The following is a 14,298-nucleotide window of genomic DNA, read 5'->3' on the forward strand; positions in this document are numbered from 1 at the left end:
ACAACACATTTACCTAATAGAGTGACATTGTCAATTTTCCAAGTGCAAAAGGAACTTCTTGCTAAAATACAAAATGTAACAGACAACTTATGAGATTTAATATCAGCGGTCTTTATTTAAAACAAAGTAGAAATATCATTTTGGTCTACACCTATGTAGGTATCAAGATCCGACAAGGGTGCTTTAATTTCACGCGACCGAAAAGCTAAATTAGTTAATAAAGCAATGGAACAAACAAAATTTATGTATATACACATACAGATATATATATATATATATATATATATATATATATATATATATATATAGTAGATTATATTGTACATACATTTAATACACACACACACACACACACACATATATATATATATATATATATATATATATATATATATACATACATATATATACATATATATCTATATATATGTGTGTGTGTATTAAATGTATGTACAATATAATCTACTATATATATATATATATATATATATATATATATATATATATATATATATATAATGTGTGTATGTGTATTAAATGTATGTATATATATATAATCTACTGTATATATACATATATATATATATATATATATATATATATATATATATACATATATGTAAATATATATGTGTGTGTGTGTGATTTGCAGGTACCAATCCGAAAAAAAACATCATCCTCAAAATCACGTCCGCTTTGAAGGTATATGCATTTCTCCCGCCTCTCATCGCCCCTCTAGCGTCCACTTTTGAAACTACTTCAATCCCATCTCTATTATGATAAGACTCCCCCTTTCCGTCATCTGTCATCCTGTTTTAAGAAATCTCAATTATGCATTAACTATTCCCCTCTATTTCATGCAATTCCCAAAAGCATTTATAGGAAACGAGACTTGACGCCTGTCAATTGTACTAAGTTCAAACCAATATCTCTAAATATTGAAAAACCACGGAAGGGAAAATATTTATGAAAAGTTTCACCTTATATCCGTATATTTATATAAAAGTATTTATATTTTTTATGAAATCAGGAATACACTAAAGCTCGTCTTCTCCTAATATATTAATATTATCATTAATATGAAAATAACATAGAATATTTTCAGCTTGGGCTGCAAAAGTAAGAGTGAGGAAAAGGATGATTATTATAATTATGGATATCAATACTGCCTGGAAGAATGAAGAATGATATGCTCTTTAACTTGCTGTCTCGCAGAATATTTGTGTTGTTTAAGGAAATACTGGTGTATATTATTTCTTCGTTTCAAAAGATGAAAAATGCTGCGGTAAAACCGCCTTTACAGTGGACTCTTATAATTCCGTACTCTAATTTGCTTTAAAGAGGTTAGATAAAAATCAACAAATTTACCTGGTTCGTCTTTATACCACATTCAGTTTTCAGGGGAAATCCTTTTTATGTACAGTCGTAAATAAATGACTATTATGATGGCTATATGAGTCAAACAAAATTCCATCTCTTTCATTGCAGTTTTCTTAAATCGATATGGCAGGAGTTAACAGGTAAGCATTCTTAGTGTAAACTCCATAAGCTATTTATAAATTAAAATCCTCTTAATTTATGCAATATTTCGTACATAGGCTTTACCTCTGATAGGAGTCTGACTTGTATAAGGTAAACATCTGTTGGTAAGACAATAAGCTTAATAATAATGTAAATAAAACTCTTTAGCTTTACCGTTTAGGTCAGGTTTCATCCTCTCCTTCCTGTTGCTTCTTATTTTTGTTATATGCTTTATCCTCTTAACTTTCTATAACCAGTTATAGTTCATTAAATGGAAGTAAGGAAGGCTTGTAGGCATCGTGTTGATATCAAATTAATTAAGTTAATTATGGGTTAATTACAAATTATCTCCTCTTAATTTCCTTAAATTGTCAGATTTACCTAAACCTTATTCTATAATTTTCCACAAAATTTGTATTTCCTTGTAACTTCCAGCATTAAGCATTTATGTAAAAACAGTTCACTTGGTAATACGTATTACCAAAAAATCAAATACGTCTTTAAAGACACCTATTTTAAAAATAAAATCTACTTATCCTAATGCCTCGTTCTGTTCGGAAGGATTAAATAGAAAGGCCACCTGAATAATGCAAAAGACTTAATGCACATTGTATATAACATTAGTCTATAAACAACGCTGGTACCATTTTGTGAGGGGGGGAGGGGGAGTCCAAACTTTTCAACAAGTCGAAGGAATCTTATGATTTATTAAGGATATATATGATCCCCCCAACCCCCATCCCACTTTTACCGTCTTCGCGAGATTTAGAACTTCGTCATTTCACTTCCTTTTCAATTTTTCCATTTTTTCTTATGTGAATCTTGGGAAGTTTTGGCATCAGTGCCAAGCAACTCTCTAAATGGTATTGCACGTTATGCGTTGCTTTTTAATCTGGAGAGTCTTTCCGGTGATACCCGAAAAATCTATCTATCTATCTATCTATATATATATATATATATATATATATATATATGTGTGTGTGTGTGTGTGTGTTTGTGTGCGTGTATGTAGAAATCACAAAAGCCAACACGTGACCAGCAAAAAAATATGTATTATAGCCACGAAAGACAAATGAAAACACTTGATGGAAGATAATAATTTCTTCCTTTAGTGACATCATGAATATCACTAATGAACGAATGTATATGTATGTGTGTATGTATATATATATATATATATATATATATATATATATATATATATATATATATATGTGTGTGTGTATATATATATATATATATATATATATATATATACACATACATACATATGTATATATATACATATATATACATATATATATATATATATACATACATATATATATATATATATATATATATATATATATATATATATATATATATATATATATATATATTCTAGGAGAAGAACAAAGGTGTAGATCAAAGAATTTCCGTTCGACCGAAATCTAAGAATTTCTGGCCATGTGCCCACGAGCTGCGTTGTCCAATAAACAATTTAATGCACGAAACAACGGTAGAAATAGAACGCAGAATAAGGAAAATTTTAGAAGTTCCTTCTCTGATATTTTGGTTATGGATTTTTGGTGCCAAATATTATTGGTCAATTCTTCAAGTATACTCATGAGCATAAAAATAAATAAATTCTTGAGTATTATATTGCTTAAATTATGGTACCCAATAGATTTTCTTGTGGTTTTTTTTTCTATATAATAAGGAGATTTTTCTACTGAGGAAAAATCAGAATAGTTTGGTAAAAATAAATTTCATTAAAAAAACTCTAATGGTTTTTGCTTTCTAAAAATTAGTTTTAAACATATTCACAATTATTTTGGAAATTTTATTCCGTATAGTTTGATAGGAATAAACGTCAGTTTTGATTCAGGAACCTGTTTCTTAATTTTTTTTTTTACGATAAATCAGAACTTTATGACGATACATGATAGCATGAACTTACGTAGATATCACAAGGACCTTTTTACACATTTCATATAAAGGTCTGTTTTTTTTTTTCTTTTCTTTCCTTTTAAGTACATGAGAATTTTACAAGACATACAGAAGTTCAGCTATTTAGGAGACAAAAAAAGTGATAGTATTGGAACGTGTTGATAGAATGATTTCAATATTGCATCATGATTTCATTATGGCCATTTGAGCTTTGATATCCAACAGATATACCTTTGAAACTGGCCGGAGACCATCCGTTTCTTGGGAATGTTCTCCCTTTTATATATATATATATATATATATATATATATATATAATTATAATTATACATATATATATGTATAATTATATATAAATCATATACTGTATAAATATGTGTAAATATATATATATATATATATATATATATATTTATATATATATGATTATATACATATATGTATATATAATATATATACATATATATATATATATATATATATATATATATGTATATATATGTGTATATATATATATATATATCATGTGTTAGTTACTCTCTCTCTCTCTCTCTCTCTCTCTCTCTCTCTCCCTCTCTCTCTCTCTCTCTCTCTCTCTCTCTCTCTCTCTCTCTCTCTCTCTCTCTCTCTCTCTCTCTGCAGCCATACAAGCCCAATAGCCAAAGGGGTATTGAATCTTTTAACAAACCGAATAAATATGTAATGGTAATGTATATTTACTGATAATGATTAAACAAGATGTAAGATTAATCGTTATGTTTTGGAATATTACTCTAAACCGTATTTAACGCAAAACGCTCTGTTTCCTTAAAGCTCTGGGCAATAAATTTTCTATTTTGTTTTTTTAAATCGTAATAATGATTTGTATTACTAAAACTTTTAAAGAAGAATCCTACTGATATAATGTGATATGTTATTATACGATTTTATATGAAAGGAAAGAAAAAATGGAACGAACAAGATGGTTAAATTATAGAGCATCACAGATGTCTGATCTCAGCCACAGGTTAATGGAGTCGTCCATGGCCTAAAATCTATCCGTGTTGGAAGTTTCGTCCAAATCCGTCAATTTGTTTTGACGTTACCTTTTAAGTGGAGAAAAATGCAAATCCGGATATAGAATCCGGATCTTGATTCGGATCATCTCCAAAATATAATTGGGTCGTCCATGGCCTATGATGTACCTGTGGAGGAAATTTCGTCAAAATCCGTCAAGTAGTTTTGACATAATCCTGTCAACAGACACATTTACAGACAAATAAATAAATAAACCGACTCGATTTTATAACCTTCCTAGCAGAGGTAATAAGAAACATGAATATTTACTTATTGTATTAATGAAGGCATTATTTATAAATGAATTGATCAAATGTATCGATCAATAATGCCTAGACGTTATTCATTAAGAATCAATAACTTTTGCACCATCTTTTTATTTGTTGCAATTCTAGCCATTCCTGAAAATGACCAACTGCGGCATTTAAAAACGGTACGAGAATGTAGTTTTAATACCTTATTAAGTTTCTCCAAACACACATACACCACAAACACAAACACACACATATATATATATATATATATATATATATATATATACACATATATATACATATATAAACATATTGTGAAGATGTCCTTGATTTAGTTAGCAATAACTTCTTAATTAGTCTAGTATCTTACCTCTTCCTTTAGTTTAATATTAATTGAATTTCTCTCAGGAGTTTACATAAGCAAAGTTTCGTGGGTGAGGGATACGAATGCTGGTTTCTTTCTTTACTAGACATAAAAAGGGGTTTGAACAGGCACTTACAAGCAGTCAAAAACAAAAGCGTGGTTTCTACATTAACACTTAGTGATGAACTCAGACGTCTTGACACTGGCTGGAGAATTTGGTGAATCCTGGTTTAGTTAGGCCTAAACGTCATCTATAGGCCTACTGTCGTCGCTGAAGTATAAGCCTTCGTCAGGTGTTGGGAAGGCTGGCGCGAAGTTCTAGACACGCCTTGGTCACTCGGGGACGTCACGCCTCTCGGTCGCTCTGGGACGTCTCGCCAAACGCACTCACAGACACTCAGGTGCGGGCGTAGTAACTTTGTTCGTCGTCCTTCGTTCTCAGGGGTAATTGTTCCCCTGTAATTTCGCGGCTGCTTTAGTATTCTACGTAATCGCCGTCCCTCAATTTGGTATAGGCAGCCGCCATGTGTTGTCGTCAAGGAGACCCGGCAGGTTAAGTAGGTCGTTAGACCTATTATACAGAGTGACTACTAGGAAGAGAGCGAGATGCCGTCTTCTCGTTGCTTATATATGGTCGTCCTGGGCGTGTCAAGCTATCCTTAATCACGTGACTTTTTCCCGGCTTCCACGTCTCATTCGTCTATGTTCCGTTCGACATTCAAGAACGGATCCTGTCGTTTGGGGGGGTTGTTTACGGGAAAGAACCCTGGAGTCAGCGAAATTAGTTGAAAACATCCTACCTAACTCCCGTTCACTCTCCTGTCTCTCCACAACTCTTTCTATATCTTTACAATTACTACTAACTGCATTTGTCTCCCCATTTCCTATTAATTAACAAAACCCACAAATAAAGACATCAATAACATACACAAACCTTCTGCATATGAAACTTACTCAAAAATAAGCATCTGTCTGACACCACTCGGCCAGCTACTAGGATTCTTATAGAATCCTCACATACAACAAAACAACAAACCTATTCTTTAGGTTTCCCAGTAATAACTAGTAGCAACTCATTAATCCTTTCCAATTTTCTGAAAACCAAACACTTCACCACATTATATGTTACCACAGTAATAAGTACAATCAAAAACACATTACACATAGTCAGAAATGGTGCAACATCTTGCTTGTAAAACAGAACATAATCATTATCAAGTGGCATTGCCACATTTTCTACCACTGTTAATTTGTCTAGCTGAAAATGATTAATCTTGTTCTCGTAACTCTTTGCAATGGAAGATTGATTTAACTCATAATGCAAAAACACACTTGGTACATAATAGAGACAATCATTTATCACTACTGAGCAAGAATCTGCAAATGACTTCAAGTTTCCTAACTGAAATGTTTGAGTCTTCCCATCACAAGTAACTTCTGCATTTTTAGTACTTTGTACATAAACAAAAATCTCATTACCTAAACGTAATGCCCTGTATGGCAAAGCAAAGGTTTCAAATTTACACTCTCTCATCAACTCATAATTCTCAAAGAAAATACCTTGGATACACGGAAAATTGCTCATAGGTTGTTTAATTTGCACAAAATTGCACATGGATTGACTTTCACTTATCAACACACACTGTTCTAAATCACCTTCTTCTAAAATAATCATCAACAACTTGTTCTTATCCAATGCTAGACGAACCTTCGGATGGTTCCAAATTATTGTTGCATTTCCTATCTTAACTGGGAAAGGATGTATTGTATATAGGTCAAACAAATTCATACCCTTGAAGGGGATCAATACCAACAAATACCCTTTTGTTACTTTCACAGTTGACATTGTGTAATACCAAAATATATCTTCTAGCAAAGGCTTGGAATGGCTATTTACCATACACCAATCGATAATTTCTTTCAAAGTTTTTGGAGAAATGATAGCAGGGCTGAGTATTCCCTTTTGTGCATTTATTAGTCCGTTCACAGATTCCTTGTGATCACCAATCTCGATTTCTACTTCATGAACCAACTTAAACACTTGTTCTATGTCACCTATTTTATCAGAAACATTCACGTTAACTTGATTAATAAATTCCACCATCTTTTTTATGTTCTCTACATTCTTATTATTATTTTCTATTAGAGTACTTATAAGATTACCCTTCTGATTAGCCCATTTCTCGATTAGTTCTACACGATCAGTCAAACCTTTTACATCGTTTTCTGTAGCCACTCCAAACAAAGCACTAAATGCACTACCTACAAAAGGTAATAAAGATCTCTTGTTTCTTTGAGGCCTGACAATGTCTTCAATTTTACCCTGTAAATTTCTTAATACTTCTACAAAGGCAGAATCACTATGGGTTAGTATGCACTTCCGTAGTTCTTTATCTAACTGGTTCAAATGTTCTTCCCTTTCTAATATTGAATCGACATTAATTTTTACTACAGCAAAATCTGTTAACAGTTCACCTTTTCCATGATTTTGTACCAAGGCCCCACTTTTAATGTCTATTTCGCAAGTGATACCGACCACCAGGGGTAGGATCAGTAGGAAGTTTTTCCACCACTTCCTGTAGAAGTTGAGAGGACCATGGATTAGTTTTTACAACCTTCATATGATTCCAATGGGCATACCTTACATCTAAATTCTGTTCATGTATCAGCTTAAATTTATTATTCCTTTCCCTTTCTAACACTCTATAAGGACCTTCAAATTTGGGAGATACCTTTTCATTTGGTCCTTCCTTTACATGTACCTTTATATATACTTGTGAGCCTATCTTCAGGTCAGTCATGGAACTAGTTGTGTCATAGTATTTCTTATTTACCTGTTGGCCCTTTTCTAAAGATTGTCTGGTTTGTCTTATTATTTGAAAGGTTCTTTGCAGTTTCCAAGCTATATAGTCCTGGTAATCATATGTGTGCCTAGGAGGTTTTGCGTCATCTAACAATGAGTTTGGCAGTCTTTTCTGATAACCATAAAGCAAAAAGTGTGGGGTTTCTCCTACTGTCTCATTTACTGTGTTATTCAAAGTAAACTGAACGTCCTCTAACGCTAGGTCCCAATCTTCTGTAGTTGGACTAATGATAGTTCGCAGTACATCCAGTATCTTCTTATTGGCCCTTTCCACTGTCCCATTTGAACTCGGCTTATAAGGGGTTATCTCGCATTTCTTTATCTCAAAAAATTCACAAAGCTTTTTCATTACCTCACTGGTGAATTCGGGTGCATTGTCCGACAAAAGTACCTCCGGACACGAATGTCTTGTGAGTATTCTGGTCTTTAAAGCTTCTGCAACAGAAACTGCAGTTCTATCTCTGACTGGGACAATTTCTAAATACCGAGTCAAATAATCAATGAATACCAGTATATATTTATTTCCTCTCAAAGTTTTTGGAAAGGGTCCTATATGATCCATCTGAACTACCTCAAAAGGGTTTAAATTACTAGGATATTTTTCTAAAGGAGCTCTGACATTTACATGACCTTTATGCCTATTACAAGTTTGACATTCATTTACAAATTGCTTTGCTTCTTCGCTGCACTTAGGCCAAAAATAATTTCTATTTATTGTTCTCAGAGTCTTTTTGATTCCTGGATGTCCTGCCAACTTGTGGGTATGTGTTAGAGTTAATACTTCTTTAGTCAGGGTGTCAGGCACATATAGTCTAGAGCAAGCACTCCTATCCTTAGCCTTCTTATATAATATCCCATTTATTAATTCAAAATCTGACCTAGAGGTTTCATCTTGTAGCAAATCTCCTATTATTTTCCTGATACCTTCTTGTTTCTCTTGTTCTATTTTAACTCTCTCCAAATCTAAGTCTACGACCTGACAGCTGAAACAAAAAGTGTTAGTTGTGATAATTCTTTCAGTATCCTCTTGTGCTCTAGATAATCCATCTGCTAAAGTATTAAACTTACCTGGAATGTATCTAAATTCTGAAGCAAACTCTAGCACACTAATAAACCATCGATTAAACTTTAAGTTATTAGTGAAAGCTCTTTTCTTAAATAGGTCACAGATGGGTTTATGGTCAGTAAGTACATTTACTTTGTGTCCTAACAAAATGTGCCGAAACTTTCTCAGTGCCCAATAAATGGCTAAACATTCCTTTTCTGTGGTATTGTAATTTCGTTCGGCCGCATTCAGGACTCTACTTGCATAATATACTACCCTCATTCGGGTTTTTGCCTTCTGTAACAAAACCGCTCCTATTCCTGTATTCGAAGCATCACATGCTAAGTAAAATTGCTTGCTAAAGTCTGGATACACTAAGATAGGATCTTGGATTAATTTCTCCTTCAACTTTTGAAAAGCCTCCTCTTGCTCTGCTTTCCATTCAAACTCTACATCCTTCTTAGTTAATTCTGTCAATGGTTTAGCTATAGTAGCAAAATTTTTGACAAATGGTCTATAGTATCCTATCATCCCTAAAAATCTTCTTACACCTTTCAAATTTTGTGGAGCAGGATATTCCACAATCGCCTTTATTTTTCCTTCTTGCATGCGTAATCCATCAGCACTGATCACATGTCCTAAATATTCTAATGATTTCCTCAAGAATTGACATTTCTTAACCTTTATCTTTAATCCTGCCAGTCTTAGTCGTTCTAAAACGATTTCTATGGTTCCGAAATGGCTCTCTATATCTTTGCTAAATATAATGACATCATCTAAATAGACTGACACATTCTCTATGTCTCCTAAGATCTGTAACATTAACCTTACAAAAGTCAATGGAGCTGATGTTAACCCAAATGGCATTACCTGAAATTCTAAGTGTTCTTTATGCGTGCTGAAGGCAGTTAATGGCTTTGATTCTTCGTCTAAAGGTACTTGCCAATATCCACTTAGTAGATCTAAGGATGAGAAGATCTTTGCTCCTCCTAACTGAGCCAAAACATCGTTTATTACAGGCATGGGCATCCTATCAGGAACTGTGTTCGCATTCAACTTGCGATAATCAATCACTAATCTGTAACTTCCATCTTTCTTTGGAATCAACAACATGGGAGAATTATAAGGTGATTTAGAGGGTATGACCACTCCTTCTTCTTTCATTTCTTCTATCATTTTATCTACTATTGGACGTTGGCTGATAGGTAATTTATAATTAGGTATGAAAAAGGGTTTGGCTCCATCATCTAGGATTATCTTATGTCTTAACACCTCAGTCCTACCTAACCTATCACCTGTAATTGCTATGCCCTGCCTATATTTATTTAAGGTTTCTATTAACCTTTTACGGTACTCAGGAAAATCGGTGTTATCTATCTCCCTATCTATTCCTGCATCAATGTTTCCTATGGTAAAGAATGCTTCCTCCTCTAACGGAATCATTTTGTGTGTAACTTCTATTCCTGTACAAAATTCTGTACCCGCTAACAAATGGAGTCTGTTATCAGAATAATTCATGACATAAGTAGTACAGGCTAATCCCTCCATCTGAACTAATGAGTTATCCATTCTGACATATTCTGGTAATCCTTCTGGGGTCAAGATTACATCATTATTAGTGTGTAGGCGGGTTATCAAATATACTCTAGTAAGAGTATTGGGCAGTAGTACTACATCTCTAGCTAGCCTAAATCTTATTTTGTTTGCATCTGCTGTGCTGATCAGACTTATTTCCCCAGTTTGTACTTGAGTACAAAAACATGAATCTTCATCTCCTCCTTTTTGAGATTCTGTTTCTCTTAAGTGTCTTAATTCTTGTGAATTCAATGTGCCTAGCAGCAAAACTTCTTGGAATTCCCTTTTATCTATTCTCTCAGATTCTCTGTCGACATTTTTCTCCTTAGTATGTGTGCTGCCTTTACAAGAAGTAATTTCCCCCTTTCTGGGTGCAATTGCTAAATTCTCTTCTTTCTCCCTTTCTTCTGATTTTACTTTGATTTCCCTTTCTCTTTCTGAACCGGAGTGTGTTTCAACTATCGAAGCGGTCCCCTGCAAATTGGCCAAATTTGTAGTGGACTTGTCATCAACAAGTTGGAAACAGACTTCCTGATTATTTCCCTTTAGAACTAATCTTCTGTCTTGACAATCAAAAACTATGCCAAAATCTTGCATTGTTGCAAAAGAAATCAAAGCTCGAGCGGGAAATGCTACTTCTTGCAAAACCAAAAATGGCACTTGACACTTCTTCTCTAGCAATTCAATGTTTAAATCTATGGCTCCTACATTGTTAAGCTGATTGCCAGTTATCCCCTGAATTAATGTATCCTCACTCCTAATTGCAGAAATAGGTATATTCAAATAATCAGTTAAGGTATGGAGCCCTATGAGATTTACAGTACTTCCTGAATCTAACAAACTAAGACATTCTTTACCTTCTATCTTGATATTTGTCTTGGGTAATGATTGCTGTCGGAAGGATAAATATGTTGCTGGCAACGTGGATGTACCTCCGCTACCTGCAACATCCTTCCATTCTTTGGTTTCCCTATTTCCTGGACTCCTATCCTGCTCTTCTAGTCACTTTCTATTACCTTGTTTTTCTTCGGAGTAATTAGTAGGGTTTGAGTTATCCCTTGCCTGTACCTGAGGAGTATTTTCGGAGGGTTTATTATGTTTCTTACCTTGGTACCAACATTCTTGGTCTGTGTGACCTCCTCTTTGACAATACCTATTCCTTGGTCTAGCTCCCTTATGAGGATAATTCCCTCTAGATTTATTTGTTTCATTATAATTTCCTCTTCTTTCTTCATTTGACTTGCCAGGGGGCTGGTTATTTTGGTAATCTTTAGGGTAATGTTTATTCCTACCGGTCTCGTTTTTCTGTATAATTTCTTGACATTCGTTCGGTGTTTTTGTGGTTTTCTGGGCAGGATCTAACTTTAGGTCTTCCAACAAGGCCGCATACATCTTACTGTAGGCCACAAGATTTAGAACTTCATCTAGATCTACCAGGTTCTTATTATCCTTACTAAACTTGGTTCCGTCTCCTACCGTGATTGTGGGTAATGACAAAATGTCTTCCTTAACTACTCCTAAATGATTCAGAACCTGGGTATACAGACTAGGCATGGAATCACCTTCAAATTTAGCCGAGTTAAACCTATACAAGTTCAACAACCGATCGGTCTCCTTGGCCGATCGCCACAATAGTCTGCATTCCTCCTTGAACTCGTTGAAAGTGGTAATTTTTTCAAAGGCCTTACCGTTTAATGTAGGGTGAGCATCCCCTACGTCTACGTTGACTAACATCATTGCCTGTTTAATTTTTGCAACATCGTCAGTTATTTTAAAACTAGCGATCCTATTCTCTGTGTCCGCTAACCACTTATCTACACCGTATTTCTCTAACCTTTGTTTGTCGGGATTATCCCTACTTACATTTCCACAAAACCGTGTGGTTTGTGTGATCAGCCCAGCGGAATTCATATCGGCAATATTTGCTCTTACCGGACTCGAACTTCGGTTTCTAGTCAGATTTTGACGTCTTCCTACACTAGCACTTCGCGACCGTCTGTCTGCAGTTAATCTCAAGTCGTATTGATATTGTGTAAGTCTTTGGAAAATATTGTCCAGACTCATATCACAAAAAAGGAAAAATTAAAACACCAAAATTTTCTTACGAGAGACAAATGCCCTAACTTCCTATTCTATAGAGAGACAGTATTTATACAAAACAAGAGAGTGAACGAAAACATGCAAACTACTCACATATCCATTGGTTCACGACTCCTTTGGTTTCCCTCTGTTTTTCTTGAGATTGTTTTGTATTTCTTCGACACATAAAAGGGGGTTTCAGCACTTTCCTGAAATAAAGCCAGTATTAGTTCAAACTTAATACAACACGGCACAGTATCCCTTAACGATGCCACCATTTGTGAAGATGTCCTTGATTTAGTTAGCAATAACTTCTTAATTAGTCTAGTATCTTACCTCTTCCTTTAGTTTAATATTAATTGAATTTCTCTCAGGAGTTTACATAAGCAAAGTTTCGTGGGTGAGGGATACGAATGCTGGTTTCTTTCTTTACTAGACATAAAAAGGGGTTTGAACAGGCACTTACAAGCAGTCAAAAACAAAAGCGTGGTTTCTACATTAACACTTAGTGATGAACTCAGACGTCTTGACACTGGCTGGAGAATTTGGTGAATCCTGGTTTAGTTAGGCCTAAACGTCATCTATAGGCCTACTGTCGTCGCTGAAGTATAAGCCTTCGTCAGGTGTTGGGAAGGCTGGCGCGAAGTTCTAGACACGCCTTGGTCACTCGGGGACGTCACGCCTCTCGGTCGCTCTGGGACGTCTCGCCAAACGCACTCACAGACACTCAGGTGCGGGCGTAGTAACTTTGTTCGTCGTCCTTCGTTCTCAGGGGTAATTGTTCCCCTGTAATTTCGCGGCTGCTTTAGTATTCTACGTAATCGCCGTCCCTCAATTTGGTATAGGCAGCCGCCATGTGTTGTCGTCAAGGAGACCCGGCAGGTTAAGTAGGTCGTTAGACCTATTATACAGAGTGACTACTAGGAAGAGAGCGAGATGCCGTCTTCTCGTTGCTTATATATGGTCGTCCTGGGCGTGTCAAGCTATCCTTAATCACGTGACTTTTTCCCGGCTTCCACGTCTCATTCGTCTATGTTCCGTTCGACATTCAAGAACGGATCCTGTCGTTTGGGGGGGTTGTTTACGGGAAAGAACCCTGGAGTCAGCGAAATTAGTTGAAAACATCCTACCTAACTCCCGTTCACTCTCCTGTCTCTCCACAACTCTTTCTATATCTTTACAATTACTACTAACTGCATTTGTCTCCCCATTTCCTATTAATTAACAAAACCCACAAATAAAGACATCAATAACATACACAAACCTTCTGCATATGAAACTTACTCAAAAATAAGCATCTGTCTGACAATATAAATATACATATATATATATATATATATATATATATATATATATATATACATACATACTGTATATATACACATATATATGGCTATATACAATATATATATATATATATACATTATATAAATGCACACACATACAGTATATATATATATATATATATATAGAGAGAGAGAGAGAGAGAGAGAGAGAGAGAGAGAGAGATACATTTATAACCACATATAAATTTATATATATATATATTTATATATACATTTATATATATATATATATATATATATATATATATATATATATTATATATA

At 34.4% G+C, this 14,298-nt stretch overlaps 1 protein-coding gene across 2 annotated transcripts; it reads right to left on the reverse strand.

The window, feature by feature from the left end:
* Positions 1-5,437: 5,437 nt before the first annotated feature.
* On the reverse strand, positions 5,438-13,987 carry LOC137638232 (uncharacterized). 2 transcript variants are annotated; one of them, XM_068370306.1, is made up of 3 exons: positions 13,155-13,987; positions 12,803-12,897; positions 5,438-7,702 (listed from the first exon to the last, which is right to left on the reverse strand). In XM_068370306.1, the coding sequence occupies exons 2-3, from the start codon at positions 12,808-12,810 to the stop codon at positions 6,163-6,165; spliced, it is 1,548 nt and encodes a 515-aa protein (XP_068226407.1). In that variant the 5' UTR covers positions 12,811-12,897; positions 13,155-13,987; the 3' UTR covers positions 5,438-6,162. The 2 variants fall into 2 exon arrangements, with proteins under 2 accessions (XP_068226407.1, XP_068226405.1); XM_068370304.1 differs by having other exon boundaries at positions 12,803-13,987.
* Positions 13,988-14,298: the final 311 nt, after the last annotated feature.

The sequence above is a fragment of the Palaemon carinicauda genome, chromosome 3 (genome assembly GCF_036898095.1).
Source record: "Palaemon carinicauda isolate YSFRI2023 chromosome 3, ASM3689809v2, whole genome shotgun sequence".
NCBI lineage: Eukaryota > Metazoa > Arthropoda > Malacostraca > Decapoda > Palaemonidae > Palaemon > Palaemon carinicauda.

What these genes read in the sequence shown, in the direction of transcription:
- LOC137638232 (XM_068370304.1), bottom strand. Translation starts at nt 12,966, where the DNA reads ATGGTGGCATCGTTAAGGGATACTGTGCCGTGTTGTATTAAGTTTGAA. An exon ending in AGTCGTGAACCAATGGATAT is followed by an intron (nt 7,703 to 12,802) that starts GTGAGTAGTTTG and finishes CAACTTCTACAG; the next exon opens with GAAGTGGTGGAAAAACTTCC.